Source organism: Canis lupus, chromosome 26 (genome assembly GCF_011100685.1).
Source record: "Canis lupus familiaris isolate Mischka breed German Shepherd chromosome 26, alternate assembly UU_Cfam_GSD_1.0, whole genome shotgun sequence".
NCBI lineage: Eukaryota > Metazoa > Chordata > Mammalia > Carnivora > Canidae > Canis > Canis lupus.
In genome coordinates, this window is record NC_049247.1 from 30,191,878 (window position 1) to 30,210,704 (window position 18,827).

At 57.8% G+C, this 18,827-nt stretch overlaps 2 protein-coding genes across 2 annotated transcripts; both read left to right on the forward strand.

The window, feature by feature from the left end:
* Nucleotides 1-1,681: 1,681 nt before the first annotated feature.
* Nucleotides 1,682-6,232, forward strand: GSC2 (goosecoid homeobox 2). The gene is made up of 6 exons (XM_038574514.1): nucleotides 1,682-1,795; nucleotides 2,837-2,870; nucleotides 3,008-3,223; nucleotides 3,368-3,601; nucleotides 3,693-3,946; nucleotides 4,321-6,232. The coding sequence occupies exons 1-6, from the start codon at nucleotides 1,682-1,684 to the stop codon at nucleotides 4,420-4,422; spliced, it is 954 nt and encodes a 317-aa protein (XP_038430442.1). The 3' UTR covers nucleotides 4,423-6,232.
* Nucleotides 6,233-8,083: 1,851 nt separating this feature from the next.
* Nucleotides 8,084-18,603, forward strand: ESS2 (ess-2 splicing factor homolog). Its single transcript, XM_038575926.1, has 10 exons — nucleotides 8,084-8,279; nucleotides 9,277-9,445; nucleotides 9,536-9,637; nucleotides 11,671-11,840; nucleotides 11,953-12,070; nucleotides 12,341-12,474; nucleotides 13,248-13,350; nucleotides 14,314-14,423; nucleotides 17,498-17,613; nucleotides 18,049-18,603. The coding sequence occupies exons 1-10, from the start codon at nucleotides 8,145-8,147 to the stop codon at nucleotides 18,326-18,328; spliced, it is 1,437 nt and encodes a 478-aa protein (XP_038431854.1). The 5' UTR covers nucleotides 8,084-8,144; the 3' UTR covers nucleotides 18,329-18,603.
* The last annotated feature ends 224 nt before the right edge of the window (nucleotides 18,604-18,827 follow it).

Sequence of the window (18,827 nt, forward strand, 5' to 3'; positions counted from 1 at the left end):
ACACGCAGGGGCAGCATTTAGTGTGAACTTTTGTGCCTTCATTCCTGCAGGGCAGCTCCAGGAGTGGCCCCGCGTGCTCGTGCAGCAGGTGCGTGCTCACCCTGTAAGCGGGCTTCTGAGCACCAGCACCCCCTTCCTTCAGGCAGGCTCTCCCTTCTCGCCATGGGCAGCTGAAGGAAGCGGGGCACCTCCGCAGCTGGATCACCTTACCCATAGGGGACACGTCCTATTTCCTGTCCCACTACAGCTGACCACGTTGCTAAGCTTCTTGCCACCCCACACCAAGGGTCCCCCTTCTTCTGTCTTCTCGTAAGATTTTTCTCACTTCCCTATAAGACCCCGCTGGCAGTCTCGGCAGGTCCTTGCGGCTCCCGCTCGCTGTCCAGTCCCAAACCCAAAGCCGCGTGCCTTAGGCCTGTAGGGACAGCATCCCATTCCGGTACCCTACGCCGTCCGGTTGCTCAGAGCTACGTAACAAGCCACCTCAAATCCAGCGCTATGAACACACACACAGTCACCGCTATCGTGACCTCTCACCATTGTCGGCTGGGCTTCCTGTGTGGTTGCGGCTGATGACACCTGGGACAGAAGCCACCCGAAGGCTTCCTCCCTCACTCTCCGTGCTGCCTGTTGGTGGCCCTGCAGCTGAGCCACGGCTGGAACGCACCTCTGCGCGTGCCCCTTCCCACAGCTGCAGGCATGGCTGGCTCAAGGAGCAGATGTCCCAAGATAAGGGAGATAGAGGAGCTGGGCCACCTCGCTGTCTGAGCCAGCCTCAAAACTCAGGGTCAATGGAGGCGCCTGGGGGGCTCTGTGGGTTGGGCATCTGACGTTTGATTTCGGCTTAGGTCATGATCTCAGGGTTGTGAGATCGAGCCCTGCTCAGTGGACTTCTGATCGGCTTCGTGATCAAGTCTTGCTTGAGATTCTCTCTCTCTCCCCTCCCTCCGCCCCTCCCGTCTGCCCCTCATGCTCTCTCTCAAGTAAATAAATTAATTAAAAAAAAAATCAACGTCACTTCTGCTCCATTCCAGAGGTTAGAAGCGAGGCCTGAGGCCAGCCCATGTCCAAGGTGAAGGGAATTCACTATCACCTCTTGAAGGGAGAAGGGTCAAGGACTCTCCTGACAGGTTTGGAAAGCACCAGCGTGGGCCCCTCACCACAGTGGGCTGGTGAAGAGACGGGCAGAGGTGGGCAGGTAAAGAGATGGCACGTTTACCGGGTGCACAAGCAGGTAGGTGACCCATTCATCAAGGCAGAGAATACCAGGCAAGGAATTGTTTGTTTGTTTGTTTTTTTTATAGATTTTATTTATTCATTCATGAAAGACACAGAGAGAGAGAGAGGCAGAGACCCAGGCAGAGGGAGAAGCAGGCTCCATGCAGGGAGCCCGATGTAGGACTCGATCCCAGGACCCCAGGATCACGCCCTGGGCCAAAGGCAGATGCTCAACCGCTGAGCCACCCAGGCGTGCCAAGGAACAAGTTTTGAGAGGATCTTCAGTCCATCCGAGGCCTGGTGGCTGGGAGGTGTTGACAGGTGATCCAAGCACTTGGGAGATTCCAGCCTGGCGCAGAGGGAGATGTCAGACCAGAGGTATCAGCCCGGGGGTCATTGTCACAGAGATGGTGTCTGAGGCTTGGAGGCTGCAGGAGGTCACCCAGGGTGGGAATGGGGCGGGATGAAGAAACCGCCAGGCCTGGGGGTAGTAGGGGGCACAGTCTTCCTGACCCCATCCTGTCAGATCTCCCGCTTTGAGGGGCACTCAATCCTCGTGCGCCTCTCTGATCACATGGTGAGCACGTGGTTCTATGTTGGAAGAGGTTTCCAGAGTCCTCCAAAGGGACACATGGGAAGAGATGGGAGGTATGGGGCTGCGGCAGCCACCTCGCAGTCATGAGGCAGCTGCCACAACAGTTCTAGTAGTGGGGGCCCAGGACTTGTGCATCTGAATGCTGAACCACCCCATGGTTCCTTCACTAAGCATTCAGATGGACAAGTCCTGGGGCCCCCACTAGAACTGTTGTGACAGGGGTTGAGTTGGCAGGTTCTGTCCCTGAAGTCCAAAGTCTCCTCACTGATACCAGAGCGGAGTCAGCAAAGGAGTCTGAGCAAGGCTGTGAGGTGGGAGAAGGGAGGGAATGTGAGCTCGGCGCCCGACGGGGAACTGCCACTCGGAGCCCCGCGTGCCCAGCCCGGCTCCGACGTCTCCCACGTGGTGACCCGCTGAGTCCCAGCAGCAGCACCTCTGGAGTTAGGTTGCTATAATTATGCTATAGATTGGGAAACCGAGGCACAGGGGGCGGGGATGAACCTCTGGAAGCTCCTGCAGCCAGGAAGTGATGGCTGGGATATGAGCCACGCAGCCTGGTGCTCAGTCCCGTGAGCCAACCTGTGTCTTTTCCAGGGGTCCAGGGAAGAGGGTCTTAAGCCCGGGCGCCTGACAGGCTGCTCGGGGCTACTTACCTGAGGATGAACGGCCTTCACTGAATTTGGCAAGTGCAGGCGGTCAGCAATGCTGGGCAGCGTGACCTCCCAGGGGTGGGCCGCGGCGGCCTGAGGAGTGGGGGGCACCGAGCCCTCCAGTCACTCTCCAGAAGCTGGGCCACCGACAGGGTGGGGCTGGGGTGTTTCATGGTTTCTTGGAGGGGATTCTGGGACATACAGGAAGCACGAGGAGGGGTGGCTGCAGAGCACTGGGGTGGGGCCTTGGATGGGGTCTGGGAGGCGGAGGAGGCCGGGTGACCCAGTAGAGGGGGTAGAGACTTGGGGGCCTGGGCGGTGGGGATCCAGGTTTGGTGGTGAGCAGAGAGCTCCCGCTCCCCGTTGCCTCCAGGAGGCTGAGGGTCCCGCTGTGAAGTGGGTGGGAGGTTGGGGGCCAGAGAGGGTGCGATCGGGGGGCTGCCAGTGCAGTTGGGCCCCCCTGGGGGCAGGAGCCCGCCAGAGTCGGGGCCAGGAGGTTGGCAGTTGGGGTGGTTTTCTCCAGACTTGCCCGTCGCCCTCTTAGAGCCCCCAGGGGACGAGGGGCCACTGCGGGACGTAGCCCTGGGGCTCGGCCAGGAGGGCAACGGGGGCGGCCAGGTCGGGGTGGCCCGGGCCCCGGGGCAGGGGGAGGCGGCCCTCCGCTCCGGGGACAGAACAGCAGCTCGGGGGCGGAGGGCTCCCCGCGGCCCCTCCCCGCGGCCCCCGCGCGCCGAGGCGGAGCAGGTCCCCCGCCGCCGCGGTGGGGATTAGCGCGGCCCGGGCCGGCGCGGCGGGATTAGCCCGCGTGGACGCGGCGCTCGGCCCGGGGATTACCGCGCGCTCCCCCCGACGTATATATCCCCGCGGCGGCGGCGGCGGCGGCGGGCATGGCGGCGGCGGGGAGGCGCGGCGGGCCGCGGGGGCCCCGGGCGGCCCTGCCCCTTCTCCATCGACCACATCCTGTCCAGCCCGCCCGAGCGCAGCGCCGGGGCCGCCCGCGCGCCGCCGCCCGCAGGCCGCCAGAGCCCCGCGGAGCCCGGGGAGCCCGGGGCGCCCGAGGCCGCGCCCTGCGGCTGCTGCTGCTGCTGCGGACCCCGCGCGGCGCCCCGGGGACCCCCGGAGGCGGCCGCCGCGCTGGGTGAGTGGGCGCGGGGCGGGCGCGGGGCGGGCGCGGGCGGCTGCGGGCGGGCGGGCGGGCGGGGCCGGGCCTCACTGCGCCCTCCCCGCAGGCGCGCGGCTGCCGTGGCCGCTGAGGCTGGGCCCCGCGGCGCCCTCGCCCTTGGCCGCGGCGGCGGGAGGCTCGGGGGCGCTGCCGGGCGCGGGCGGGCCGGGCCCGCAGAGGCGCACGCGGCGCCACCGCACCATCTTCAGCGAGGAGCAGCTGCAGGCGCTGGAGGCGCTCTTCGTGCAGAACCAGTACCCCGACGTGGGCACCCGCGAGCGCCTGGCCGGCCGCATCCGCCTGCGCGAGGAGCGCGTGGAGGTGGGTGCCCGCGGACCGACGGACGCGCGGACGGACGGGCGGACGGGCCGCGACGGGCCCGCGCGGCCCCCTTCCCCTCCCCCCTCCTCGGATAGGCGGGGGCGGGGCGGGGGCGGGAAGGGGTCGCTGGACCTGGACGGCAGGTAGGGCTGGTTTTCCTTCGGTTTAAACTTTCTTACTTTCGCGGATACACGGCCTCCTGCGGCTCGTGGAGGAAGCCGGGAGGAGCAGCGAGCTGCGGGGCCGCGGACGGGGGGACCCGCAGCCCGCGCCGCCCCCCGCCCCCCGCCACGCCCCTCGGGAGGCGCCCGCGCGGGCCGGGGGTAGGGGCGCGGGGCCCGGGCTGGGCCTGAGTCGCCCCTCCTGCCCCTCAGGTCTGGTTCAAGAACCGCCGGGCCAAGTGGCGACACCAGAAGCGGTCGGCCACCTCGAGGCTCCTCCCCGGGGCCAAGAAGCCCCCGAAGGAGAGCGGCTGACGGCCTGGAAGCCGCTCGTGGCCTTGGCCGCGTCCCCGGGGCCCGCCGGGGAGGACTCGGGTCCGCCCGAAACCGAGCTGAGAGCGGCCGCGGGGCTCCCGCAGCCTGGAGCTAGCGCTCGGGCAGGGGCGGCCGTGCGTGCCCCCCCCCCCCCCCCGCCCCGGCCCTGCCCGGTGAAAGGAGGGAGCCCTGAGCATCCCCACGTGCTCTCCTCCCCGTGACTAGGGTCGGGAGGATTCCCTGGGGGCCGGTGGGCTGGGTCCGCTTCAACTCCCCCCCCCCCCCCCAGGACAGGAACCACTCCTGGGCAGGGGGCCCGGAAGCCTCCTCTCCCTCCCCTCCCCCGCATGCACACGGCTCCCTCGACCCCGCCTCTGGAGGTTTCGAGCATTCTGGGGCGGTCGGCTTGCGGCTTGCGTGTCCTGCACCAGGCCTAGGTGTCCAGAGCTGTGGGATAAGAGCGTTGGGTGAGGTCATCTCCCTGCCCCGCTCCTTAATTCTGTGAGCCTCGCCTGCATCCTGGGAAATAAAAAAGCAACTGCAAACCGCACAAAAGCAGTCCAGAGTTTAAAGTCCGCCGTGGCTCCACTCCCACATCCAAGGAGTGGGGGCCACCTTGCCTTGGGGAGCGCAGCCCAGAGAGTCCTCAGTCCCTGTGCTCCCCAGCACAGCAGACCACCCCACAGATCATGGCCTAGCACCCCCGGGGGCCTGCACTGGCCTCCAGGTACTGCTCATGGGTGGAGATCCTTGGCTTCCTCCTTCTGGCGGGTTTCCAGGCCGTGTGTCTGCCTCCCTCTCCGCCTTCCTGTTGGGGCCAGAGGAAGTCTGACTGGGGAGGATGCACCACATGCCCCTGCCGCTGCCTTGGAAAGTGTCCGTTTTCCTCTCCATCGTCCTGACCCCAGGGTGGAGGAAGGTCGCTTTGGTTCCCCCCGAAGGCCCCTCTGGTGGGCTCAGGGCACCTGGCACCTGGCTTGGGGACCATGCTCTGCCTCCTTACGGGTCCTGGAGGAAATGGGCCGGGGGTATCTGAAAGCAGACGCAGTCCACTCATTAAAGGTCTAGAAGCCAGGGCTACCACTCCCAGGACTCTCCAAGGCTGGCCGGCTCAGAGAACACTGAGCACCCAAGCCGTCTAACTGCTGGGAGCCTCCGGGACAACAGCACTCACCTCCACCCCTCAGGCTACACACTTGTGGCTGTCACAGGCTTTCCCCCTGAATGCTGGCCTTATCCTCGCATACTGCACAGTGCGCCAGCAGCGCTTCCCTCAGGCTGGGATGCCCTCATCTGGCTGGGCCCTGGGACCCTGGGACCCTGACCCTCCCGGTTGGCTCTTCGTCATTGCACGGCCGTGATCAGAGCCCTGCCTGCGAAGGACCAGTGACTGTACTGTCCTCGTTTCTCTCCTTTCTCTCTAGCTGCTCCTTGGCAGGCTCACCCCCTACAAGCTGCCCATTAACGTGGGCATCCTGCAGGCTGAGCCCCAGGCATGGGCCCCTCCGCTCCATTCTCTCCTTGCTTCATCACTTCCACCTCAGGCTCCAACTCCTGTATCTCTGCCACATTTACATCTCCAGCCCAGACCTCTTCCCTGAGCTGGATATTTATGTCCCACTGTTCCCTTGACTACTCCACCTGGAAGCCTGCAGCGCCTCAAAACCACCTTGTCTGCGGCAAACTTTCCTTTTGCAAACCAGGTGCATGAGCCAGAGAGCTGGCAATCACCCGCACCCCTCCTCCCCCTCACCCACCACACCCAGGCCAGCAGCAAACCAATACTTTTTTTGAATTTTATATAAATTCAAGTTAGTGGGCAGCCCAAGTGGCTCAGCGGTTTAGCGCCGCCCTCAGCCCAGGGTGTGATCCTGGAGACATGGGATCGAGTCCCGAGTCGGGCTTCCTGCATGGAGCCTGCTTCTCCCTCTGCCTGTGTCTCTGCCTTTCTCTCTGTGTCTCTCATTAATAAATAAATAAAATCTTTTTAAAAATTCAGGTTAGTTAACCTATAGCAAATCAATTTTACTCCCCAAGACAATCCCAGAAACTGTCTTCTCCCCAGGTTCAATGGTAGCAACCTGATGGGAATGCCATCATCCATCACCTAGCCCATTGCAGCTTGTCCACCTGCAGCCGTTCTGGTTCCTCTGTAATTCCTTTTCCATCCGACCCAGGGTGCACATGTGAACCCGCCTCTCCCCGGCCTACAGCATTCCAAGGGCTTCCCGTTGTTCCTAAAGACAAAACTCACCGAGACCCACGAGGCCCCACACAGCCGGCCCCGGCCCCGGCCCCTGCGGTGTCCATCTCACACCTCACCGCTCCTTGCACTCCTTGTATCCAAAGGTTTTCTCCCTCTTGCTGCGAGAACTTTGCACCTGCTCTTGCCCTCCACATGATCAACGTCTGTTCATTCTCCAGCTCGGCAGCTCCCCAAGGAAACATCCCCTGCCTGCCCCGTAGAGGAAGATTCCCCAAGTACAAACTCTTTCTTTGCACTCTCTGTCCCCTGAGCTTTATGCCTGTTTGTGGGATGATCTGCGTAGTGTCTGTCTTCCCCATTCGACTGTCAGCTCCACAGGGCAGGACCCGTCACCATGGAGTTCCCACGGAATAAAGGAATGACTGCCTATAATACGAATTTGTTCTGGGGCAGAACTTACCTGTTTGGCATCATTCACAACCTCCTTTAGGGAAGACATGATCATTCCTGAAAAGTGGTTGGGCAATTTTCTGGTCCATTTCAAAGACAGTTAGCCTTCTTCTGGAAAGCCCACTGTGGTGTTCAGGGACCGAATTTATTTATTTATTTATTTATTTATTTATTTATTTATTTATTTATTTATTTATTATTTATTTATTTATTTATTTATTTATTTATTTAAATTTAAAAAATTTTTTTTATCAAACCATTTTATTGAGGGGCTTTGGGGAAAGGTTAGAAAGGAGGAGGACAGGGAGACCTGACGTCCTTGGCCCAGCCACAATCTTTCCAGCCGTATAGTCGCCGAAAGGGACTGAATTTTTTTTTTTAAGATTTTGTTTATTCATGAGAAACACACACAGAGAGGCAGAGACACAGGCAGAGGGAGAAGCAGGCTCCGCACAGGGAACCCGATTCGAAACCGATCCCCGGACCCCAGGATCATGCCCTGAGCCAACGGCAGACACTCAACCGCTGAGCCACCCGGGCGTCCCCGGACTGAATAATGTTTAACCAGACATTTCTTTACCAGACCATCGGATTTTTTTTTCTTTTGTTAGATAACGATCCAGAAGAAATGGTCCTCGGGTTCTCATCTTGTATAAAGTTTAAATAAAAACTTTCAAACCCATCTATAGCCAAAATGTGTTTTTGTTAATAACGCAGGAGCATGCTCAATGATGATTTGGGAGAAACTGGAATTCAAGGCGTTTCAATTTCGCAGCGCTGAAAATGTTCGCTATTAGAGTGAAGGACACATCCCTTAGTCTCTCCCACCACAGCGCCCCCTGGTGCCCGTAGTTCAGAGTCGCAGGACCAGAGTGGGGCTGCTGGAAGACTTCAATTCCCACAAGGCTTTTTGGTGACGTCACTAAGGAGCGCGGGCTGGCCTCGAAACGCGCGGCTCTCCCATTGGTGGACTGTGGTGGGCGCCTGCGCACTTAGCACAGTCCCGCCCCCACCGTCTCCCGACCCTTTTCCGTACCTGCGCCGCCAGAGCGGTCCTGGGATAGCGATGGAGACGCCTGGAGCGTCAACCCCGGCGCTATTGCTTCCTCCCTCGTCCGGGCCCCGGAGGAAGCGGGCCCCAGGGGAGGCCCGGGCTGCGGCGAGCAAGCAACGGGTCCTGGACGAAGAAGAGTACATCGAGGTAAGACCTTGATGCGACGCTAGCGGATTCGAGGTCCCTTCCCTGCCTCGCGCTCCTGTCGGGTCCCTGCTCTCGGGTCGTGGCGGACTCGTACCCTTGCGGAGGTGGGGCAACCCGAGTCTGTGCTCTTGGGGTGTGGACAGCCGGAGAGCCAAGTAAATACAGTGCAGGGAGAGGTGTCCTTGATGGGGGGAGGCACCGGCAGTATTAGGGGAGAGAGGGGGCGGCTTTGTGTGCGCTGGGCGGGGGGGCGGTCGGGGAAACAAGGTGTTTTATTAAAGCATGAAGAGGCGTGTGGAAGGATGGTGGCAAAGAGGACTTTCTACAGAGTTGTAACAGCAGATGCGGAGGCTGGAGGTCTTGGAGACAGCCTCTGATTGCATCAGCATCGCTGAGTTAGTGGGCAGCCAAGGATCCTTGAAGTAGGTTTTAATATTACAGCAAATATGCAGGGAAAGGAGCTGGCAGGGAGATTGGAGGAAATCAGTTTGGCTTTGGATTGGTTAATTTTGGGAGGCCTCTGGGATAGGCAGCTGGCATTAGTGGATAGAAGGGTACATAGATGAGCAGCTTAGGATCAGGTCTGTCTGGAAGAACAGATTGGGGAATCTCAACCCCGTGCTGTTGGTGGGGGTGACAGGCTGAAATCATCCAGATAAAGGGATCCCATTGGAATTAAGAGGTATCAGGTGGAATGAAGGGGCAACACCCACCTTGATCCAGCTGGTGTGGAGGTGGAGCTAGCAAAGGAGCATGAGAGTGACCAGTGAGGGGAGAAAGGTTTTATGGAAATCAGATGAGCGTGGAGTAATGTCAGATGTTGCCGCAAGATCACAGGGGATGCTCATCCTCGTTAGAAAGTGCAGCTGAGCTCAGGGGATCACTAGGCTGGCTAGAGGTTGGGGGCATCAGCAAGGACCTTAGCATGTATGTTGCTAGACTGAGGGGCAGAGGAGAGGCAGATGCGACCTCTGGCTTTTGTTCTGACTTCTGATAGGGTCTCCAGACAGTCATCCAAAGGGACTTCTTTCCTGACGTGGAGAAGTTGCAGGCTCAGAAGGAGTACCTGGAGGCTGAGGAGAATGGAGACCTGGAACGGATGCGGCAGATCGCCATCAAGTTTGGCTCTGCCCTGGGCAAGATGTCCCGGGAGCCCCCACCACCCTGTAAGAGCCTCAGTGGTTGGCAGTAAGGGGAGCTCCTGCTGAACTGCTGCCTTAGGCTGGCTCTAATCCCTACTCCCTCCCTCCTTCCAGATGTGACTCCAGCCACATTTGAAACCCCTGATGTGCACACAGGCACCGGAGTGGTGGGCAACAAGCCTCGGGGCCGAGGCAGGGGCCTGGAGGATGGCGATGGTGAGTGAGCCCTGGGGTTTGCCTGCAAGTCTCATCCTGTGCATCCCTGAAGGCTCTCTGCCTAAATGGCAAGCCATGGGGTTAAAGAGCATTGGTCTGGGAGGCAGACGTGGGCAGCTTTCCGAGCCTCTGGCCCTCCTCTGTGGAATGGGGATCTTGCCACCTCTGTCCCCAGCCTGCTCACGGCGTGCCAGCGCCTACCCAGTGTGCTTTGTCCTCGAAGGACCCCTTTCCTGCTGCTGTCTTAGAATGCCTCAGGGTCTCTGCACTTGTTTCTTCTCAGTCAGTCACTTCCCCTGGGTAACTGCACGGCTTTCCCCTTTTTTCCCCTCAAGCCTCTGCTCAGATGTTACCGTTTATGGAACCCTTTCCTGACACCCCCCAGCATGCCTTCCTGCCTGGCTTTTGTTTCCTTGCTGTATGACATGGCACTTAAAAAGGCATTTTTTTCTGTTTGTTGCTTTTCTTCTCTTCAGGAGCTTCTCTGTCTTGCTTCTGTGCATGTATCCTGCACCTAGGACAGCACATGGCATGTTGTGGGAGTAGAACAAATAAGTTGTTTTCTCCAACACATATGTTGGGGGGTCATGACATGTTCCAACTTTTTATGAGGGAGTCTTTCTAGGAGAGAGCATTTTGAGCCCGGTTGGACACAAGTGTGCACTGCCACGTGACTTTCTCAGGATCAGTGGACGATTTTGTCAGTAGAAGACCAGGGCCCAGGCAGACAAGATGGTTCCTGTTCTCTGCTAGGTTCTAGTCTTCAGCGTGCTGTAGATGCTCTGTGTGCTTACATAGATGAGATATTTTCCCTTTCAAAATCCAGCTTTTTGTGGAGTTACCCTAGTCCATCGTGTCCTTGGAGCTTGATTTTCTACTGCACATGGCAGATGAGTCACAGGCGATTTACAGATTCTTATCTACTTATTTATTGGGATTCTACTTATTTATTTCTTTGAAAGAGTGAGTGAGCACGTGTGCGAATAACGGGGTGGGCAATGAGAATGAGAGAATTTCCAGCAGACTCCGTGGTGAGTGGGGAGCCCAACGTGGGGCTCGACCCCACAACCCTGAGATCATGACCTGAGCTCAAACCAAGAGTCAGAAAGACACTGAACCAACTGAGCCACCCAGGCACCCCTCAGATTCTTTATTTTTTTTTAAAGATACATCTTGTCAGCAGATCTAGGAACCATATCAATAAGCTAGGTGGTGGGTACCATCATTGTTCACATTCACAGGTGAGGAAGCTAAGGCTCAGGAAGGAGTAGCTTCTGCAGGTTTCAGACCTATTTGGTGATACAATGGGGTTTGAGTTCTCATCTTTCCAACCCTGGGTCTTGTCTTGGAACTTTTAGCCACTGTGCTTGGTACAGTGTAGCAAGTAGTAGGTGGTGAAGACTGTCAGTGGAATGGAAGACAAGACTCTCCTCTTGACGGTCCCTCTGAAGTGCGCACTACTGTACACAGTGCAATGGCACCACCTCACTGGGGGTTCCCCTTCCTATGGTGGTGGGTGGGGCGGCTGGGGTTGTGGCCCAGTGCCTGTGAGGCCCCATCTGGACCACTGGATCCTACGGGGTCCTGCCCTCAGGGCCTGTTAGCAGGTTAGGAGGCTTAGGTGACATCCACCCACATGTAGCACAGGTACCGGGAAGAGAGGAGCAGGCAGGGTAAGGATGGAGGGAGAGCTTGGAGCTTTAGAGGCAGGTCCTATAGGAATGGCGCAGTTTGGGCAGTGCAAGGCTTGCTGTGATCACCCGCCTTTTCTCTGACCCCTGGATATGCCTTGGCCTGTGTGAGTCAGACATATGTTTCACTTGACATCCAGCAGCTGAGGAGAGCCTCTGAGCGCTCCCTGGGCAATTAGGGGGGTGATCCCCAGGGGAGTGGTCTGGCAGTGTGGGTTCTCACCAGAAGACCCACAATGAGGCTAAGGGTTCCCACCCTACTTACGGGTCCTGGGATTGAGTGACTACAAAGCATTTATGCTGTTTGTGGTTCTGTGTCACCCCACCTATGCCCCTGAGCAGGAGAGGCTGGAGAGGAGGAGGAGAAGGAGCCTCTGCCCAGCCTGGATGTCTTCCTGAGCCGGTACACAAGTGAGGACAACGCCTCCTTCCAGGAGATCATGGAGGTGGCGAAGGAGAAGAGCCGGGCACGCCACACGTGGCTCTACCAGGCCGAGGAGGAGTTTGAGAAGGTGTCATTGGGTACAGGGGCACAGGCATCCTCTGTCGGCGTGGAGGGAGTCCTTGGGCCAGGGGCACAGTGCCTAGGGCCTCTCTGACCCTCACTTTCCCCCTGTGACACAGAGGCAGAAAGATAATCTTGCACTTCCGTCGGCAGAGCACCAAGCCATCGAGAGCAGCCAGGCTGGCGTGGAGACCTGGAAGTACAAGGCCAAAAACTCCCTCATGTACTACCCAGAGGGTGAGCAGGGAGGGTGGGCGGGCAGGCGGCAGCGGGTGGGACCGTGTGTTGGGTCGGGCCTTGAGGATGTATCTGTGCTCCCCGGTGTACGGGACTTGGAGGGGTCCTGGTCTGCCTCCAGGCAGAGGGTGATGTAAGCGCTTTGCCCAGCTTCATACTTCTGGTCACCAGGGAATGACTTGGCCTCTCTCTCCCGAGCCATGAGTGTGGGGCAGCAGTGGGGCCTACCCACCCTTCTGACACTGCTGCCATCTCTCCTGCATCCATCAGGCGTCCCAGATGAGGAACAGCTGTTTAAGAAGCCGAGGCAGGTGGTGCATAAGAATACTCGCTTCCTCAGGGATCCCTTCAGCCAGGCCCTGAGCAGATCCCAGCTGCAGCAGGCTGCCGCTCTCAACGCCCAGGTGAGTGGCCGGGGCTGGCTGTGGGCAGCCACCATCTCCCCGATCTTGGTTTCCTTTCTTAAATTGGTACTGTTCTTGGGTTAGGTGGAACCTAGCAGCATGTGAGTATGTGGGGCTCCTCTGCAGCAGGGACCTGAGCCTTTTCTCGATTTGTATGGGTTACCACTGGGGCACTGTCTTGGCCAGAGACGTTCTGTGGGTCAGTTCTGTGCCAGCTCCCTGGCGGACAAGAACATGAAAGAAGGGAGGCTGCTGGGAGCCAGCCTAGGCTGGCCAGACCCACACCCATGCACCAGGTAGGACAGGGATAGATAGATGGGGTGCGCAGGGTAGGGTGGGGTGAAGCTTGGTGGGGTACACAGCAGGGGTTTCTGAGTCTGGGAGTCATGGTGCAGTGGTGCCTCCAGTGGTCATAGGGTTGAAGTGAGGCAGGAGATGGGGAGACTGTCCTGGAGGCTTCTGCCGGTGCCTTGTGGGGAAGAGGTCAGAGCAGGGCCTAAGTCAGGAGCTGCTGAGGGCAGCTTGTGTGGGGATATAGCCTGACGCCCAGGGCCCCGGCACTGCCCTGCACAGAGGGAGGGGGAGCTTCCCTTGCTGCTCCCTGCTCTGAGAAAGTCTTCTTCTCTTTCTCCAAGGGGGATACCACCCACAGAGCTCTGGGTCTGCCCTGGGGAGGGGAGGTGTTTCCAGCATGTTCCTATGCATTTGTGCATCAGCTAGGTGGAGAGAGTGGGCTTGGGCCCCCCTAACACTAGTCTCTCTTGTTGTTCCAGCACAAACAGGGCAAGGTGGGCCCTGATGGCAAGGAGCTAATCCCCCAGGACTCCCCACGAGTAGGCGGATTTGGATTTGTTGCAACACCCTCTCCTGCCCCTGGTGAGAAGTGGACCTGCTGACGAGCCCGGCCCCTGATAAGACTGCCTCTGGGAGATGGGCTACTCAAGTGGCTCTAGCACTGTTGACACTTCTCCATTTTTGCCACGTGTCTCATGTGACTCGGGGACCCAGTGTCCCACCTGTGCAATGACAGGGCTGAACAAGGCTGTGGGTGGGCTGGACTCTCAGGTAATGCTGACCTGAGATGCATGGGGCCCAGCCTATGGAGCTGGGCAGTCTTCATGCTTGCCCTAAGCAGAACAGGCTGGTTTAGTTGGGAACCAGGGGTGTCGGGGCTCTGCTGGACAGATGGGCTGTGGTGAGCATGCTGAAGGGCATAGCGAGAGGCCAGGCACAGGGAGGCGAGGTGGACGGACACAGGGAGGAGGCTTCAGGCCCCAGCCCCGCATGGCCTCACACAGGAGGTTTATGAGTCTCGAGGACAGTCTTATGGTGTAGCCATGCATGTGGTGTCCTGCCCTCCCAAGCACTGGCCTCTGTATCCTGGGCTGCTGGTTCATGTGACCTAGGCCAGGATATCTGGAGGTGCTACAGGTTTGCCCAGGGTTCTGGGGAAGTTTTGGGCTCTGAAAGGCCCCAAGTGTCTCCTTTTGGGTGGGGTGCCATAGCAACCTCCAGGAGACCCCCACAGCCATGTGCTAGGCTGGGAGCCTAGCTGATCCAGCCCAGCTTCTCTGCGGAGCCACCTTTCCAGGCTAAGCCCTTTAGTTGTCAGAGCCTGGACCTGCCTTGGGCCTTAAGTGGCCTTGTCCTCTCAGAGGGCCGAGCTGCCAGAGTTCCAGAGTCCTAGGGAAGGAGAGTGGGCTACTGCCAGCCTTCATGTTTGTTAGCTGGGACACGCATGGTGGGAGCTGGCTGTCAGGGCGGGCCTGGTATTGCCCACCTACCCCACCCCCATCTGCATCCCCTGGCCTGAAGTGACTGTGAGCTGTCCATCTGCAGGTGTGAATGAGTCACCGCTGATGACCTGGGGAGAAGTTGAAAACACTCCCTTGAGAGTTGAAGGATCTGAAACCCCCTACGTGGACAGGACGCCAGGACCAGCCTTCAAGGTGAGTCATGATGAGGGGAGTTCGGAGGGGACCCAGAGCAGGCATATGGCCATCTGAGCATTTGTAGTTCAATGCACAGAGGATGGGCTAGCTGCCACTGGTCAAAGCAGAACCAACTGAAGCGCCAAGCCATGTTCCAGGCTACACACCTGTGCAAGCACTGCACTTCTGAATAAGACCAGAGCACTGCGCACAGGTGTGGGTGAAGGGAGGGACTCCGGTGTGGGGCTAGGGCACCAAAGCTATGGCCCTCTGAGCTTGTAGGCCTGTGGGGTGGGAAGGGCCCTAGAACCCCAGTTTTCCATGGGATGTGGTTTGTGTCCTCAGAAGGATTGCGTGCTTGCAGAGAGAGGCCTCCGGTTAGAGAGCATGAACCAGGAGGCACCAGTTTTGTAGAAGTTGTCAGAGGGGGTGTTTCATGAGGCCTGGACCAGGTAGGGTGGGGAAGCTGGGTGCCAGGTGGTTTGTGGAGATCGAGTGGCCTAGGCAGGCCCCAGAGAGGCTTTGGGAAGGCAAGGTGCTCCGGTATACACACAGTTTGTTGGGGAAACTGAGTGACTGGTGTAGTTTGGAACAGGAAGGAAGAGAAGTCGCTGGAAGCTGGGAGCATGCAGTCCTGTTCTCAGGGTGCTGGGCCAACACTCCCTACCTGGATTGCTAGGAAATTGCAGGAGGCAGAAGTCAGTGTTGTTGCAGAGAACAAAGGGTGTGGGGTTACATCATCTGCTTTGAAATCCCAAAGGGTTAGGCATGGAACCTGCCATTAATGTAGGTCTGCCGCGTGGGGAGCTAGGCTAGAGGTTGTCTTGAACTGGTTCCTCTAAACACTTGCAGTGTGTAGTTTGAAATGCAACAGAAAAAGAGATCTTGGGACGCCTGAGTGGCTCAGCGGTTGAGCGTCTGCCTTTGGCTCAGTGCGTGATCCCGGAGTCCCAGGATCGGGCTTCCTGCATAGGGCCTGCTTCTTTGCCTGTGTCTCTGCCTCTCTCTCTGTGTGTCTCTCATGAATAAATAATCTTTAAAAAAAAAAAAAAGAAAAGACAAGAAATATCTCATTCACTGTAGCAGAAGAAGTTCGGACTAACTAGCAGTAACTTAGCTTTCATAAAGAAACCACAGGCTAGTGCTACAGGCTTATGTAAGGAAAATCAGAGAGTGTGGGCCACACTATGCTGCCTCCCCGTAATAGCACTGCTCTCGTTCAGAGAAGGAACACACATCCAGACAGAATGTATGCAGAGGATTTTGGCACCTTGGTTCTTAAATTTGTCTGGGACCCGAGGATAACCAAGAAAAACCGGAGAGGAGCCTGTGCCAGCAGGTGTCAGGGCACGCTGGGGGTGTGGGGATATCACAGGTCTTCCCCTGGTCCTGGAGCCTACCAGGCAACAGGGAAGAGATCATGAACAAACCTCAGTCCAAATCCGAATTCAGGGTACCTGAGAGACGACCGTTCAAGCTGTGCTGAGCAAGAGCATTTGGACATAAAGTGCTTGGTACGCACGGCAGAATGAGTTCCCGAAGTGGAAGGGTTAAGTACAGAAAACGTAAATACAAAACAATAAGAAGACAATAATAGTCAATGTTGTTTTTTTTTTTTTAAACCTCCCATCTCTAAGTGCTAGTTTTTGTTTTTGTTTTTTTTAAGATTTTGTTTATTCATGAGAGACACAGAGAGAGAGAGAGGCAGAGACACAGGTAGAGGGAGAAGCAGGCTCCATGCAGGGAGCCCGATGTGGGACTCAGTCCCGGGACTCCAGGATCATGCCCTGGGCTGAAGGTAGTGCTAAGCCGCTGAACCACCCGGGCTGCCCAGTAGTCAATGTTTAATCTGAGATAAAGGTAGGAAGGAGTAAAGCAAAGAGAGACATCATGGAAGAGATATGGAAGCGAGGTGTAGGTGATACCATGTGAGGTGTAGGCTTAAGTACAGCAAAAAAAAAAAAAAAAAGTCATGAATGACACTGAAAGCAAATAACTGAGAAGGAGTTTGTTTGGCAGAGCTTAATGTAACATTAACTTAGAGTAAAACCTTAAGAAAGCAAGCACTTTATTTGTTTATTTATTTATTTATTTATTTATTTATTTATTTATTTTTTATTCTTGAGAGACAGAGAGAGAGAGAGGCAGAGACACAGGCAGAGGGAGAAGCAGGCCCATGCAGGGACCCCGATGTGGGACTCAATCTGGTGTCTCCAGGATCACACCCCAGGCTGAAGGCAGCGCTAAACCACTAAGCCACCAGGGCTGCCCCTAAGCAAGCACTTTATTTATTTATTTTTTAAAGATTTTATTTATTTATTCATGATAGTCACAGAGAGAGAGAGAGAGAGAGAGGCAGAGACACAGGCAGAGGGAGAAGCGGGCTCCATGCAGGGAGCCCGATGTGGGATTCGATCCCGGGTCTCCAGGATCGCGCCCTGGGCCAAAGGCAGGCGCCAAACCGCTGCGCCACCCAGGGATCCCTAAGCAAGCACTTTTTTTTTTTTTTTTTTTAATTTTAATTTTTATTTATTTATGATAGTCACACAGAGAGAGAGAGAGAGAGAGGCAGAGACACAGGCAGAGGGAGAAGCAGGCTCCATGCACCGGGAGCCCGATGTGGGATTCGATCCCGGGTCTCCAGGATCGCGCCCTAGGCTGAAGGCAGGCGCCAAACCGCTGCGCCACCTAGGGATCCCAAGCAAGCACTTTAATAGAAAAATAAGACAAGGATCTATTTCGGGAAGTTCTGGAAAGAAATAGAGAAGGTCAATGGAAGTTAAAGTCAACAGGCAGTTTATTCTGGTAATCAGAGGAAAGCAGATTCAAACCAGACCGCCTTTTTCCTAAAAGACTGTCGGGTTCGTAAGTTGGCAGTGCTGGCTTGTGGGGAACTGTGAGGACAGGTGGGAGGCCTGGGCCTTTGCGGGTGGGCAGCTCACCAAGCTGGTCAGGGGCCTTCCGGGGGCTTTTAGGGAGGCAATAATGGGTTGTGAGGATCGCAGGGGGCCACGGGAGAGAGGCAGGTGCCCCAGCAGCGAGGGACTGCCTGACCTGGCAGCAGGCCACCCACACACCCACTTGCCTCATAGATCTTGGAGCCTGGCCGCAGGGAACGGCTGGGGCTGAAGATGGCCAACGAGGCTGCCGCCAAGAACCGGGCCAAGAAGCAGGAGGCCTTGAGAAGAGTGACGGAGAACTTGGCCAGGTATGAAGTGCCTGACCCCACCCAATGCAGTGTGGACACACACTGTGCAGGGCAGGCCCAGGGGTCCTGTGCCGGTTCCTGTGGCGGCTCCTCGGGTCCAGGGCGCAGCCTTTATGAACCAGGATGCAGGCCCCTCTGTCCTTTCCTTCAGCCTCCTCTCGGCACATCTCTAGGGCCCCTTGTCCCACTTACGCACACCTGTCAGCCCTGTGGGAGCAGGTGTATTGTCCTCCTTGGAGAGACAGGGTCCATCCAACCCCACAACTAAAGGCAGCACCACTACTTGACCTTAAGTTTGGCTACAGTGCTGTATGGTCAGCCAGTAGTGACCACACATCACCCATGTATCTTCCTGTGGGGCCATGGAAAGCCCTGCTGCTGGCAATACCTGATCAGGCCTAATGGTGCCTCTTTCACCCACCCCTTCTACCCCAGCCTCACCCCCAAAGGCCTGAGCCCAGCCATGTCCCCAGCCCTGCAGCGCCTCGTGAGCAGGACGGCCAGCAAGTACACAGACCGGGCCCTGCGGGCCAGCTACACCCCATCTCCAGCACGTTCAACCCACCTCAAGACCCCAGCCGGTGGGCCTCAGACCCCCACGAGCACACCAGCTCCTGGCTCTGCGGCGCGCACCCCCCTCAGCCAGGACCCCGCCTCCATCACGGACAACCTGCTGCAGCTCCCTGCCCGGCGCAAAGCCTCAGACTTCTTCTAGGGCCAGGCCCGGGTCGGGCCTGTGGAAACTGTGGAGCCTGCAGGGCCGCAGCCCACTCAGCAGAGGACTCCGGCCTTCTGGGGACCCAGGCCCGGGCTAGAAATGGTGGCTGTCCCAGGAGCCACAGAAGAGATGTCGTGCCTCGGCCAGGCTGGCACAAGACTTGCCCCCACAGCCCCTGGGGTATGTCCCTGGGTCTTGTTGAAACTGTTTTCTATCAAACCCTTCCTTGCCTGTTTCTATTTAGCCGTCATTAAAGAGCACCTGGCACAGTCTGGCAGGACCATCTCTCCGGCCCGCTCTGCACAGCCCGTAGGCTACCTTCGTGCCCACGTCCCAGTCTCAGGACTACAGGCCTCCCTGGGCAGAAGCTTCTGGGAGGAAATCCAGGGTGTCTGACCCCTCGTGCCACTCTCTGCATTGCTCCCCCTCTGGGAACATGGAACAATGTGGCCCCCTGGGACTTTGAACCTACCTTCTGTGCTCAGCTCACAGCACA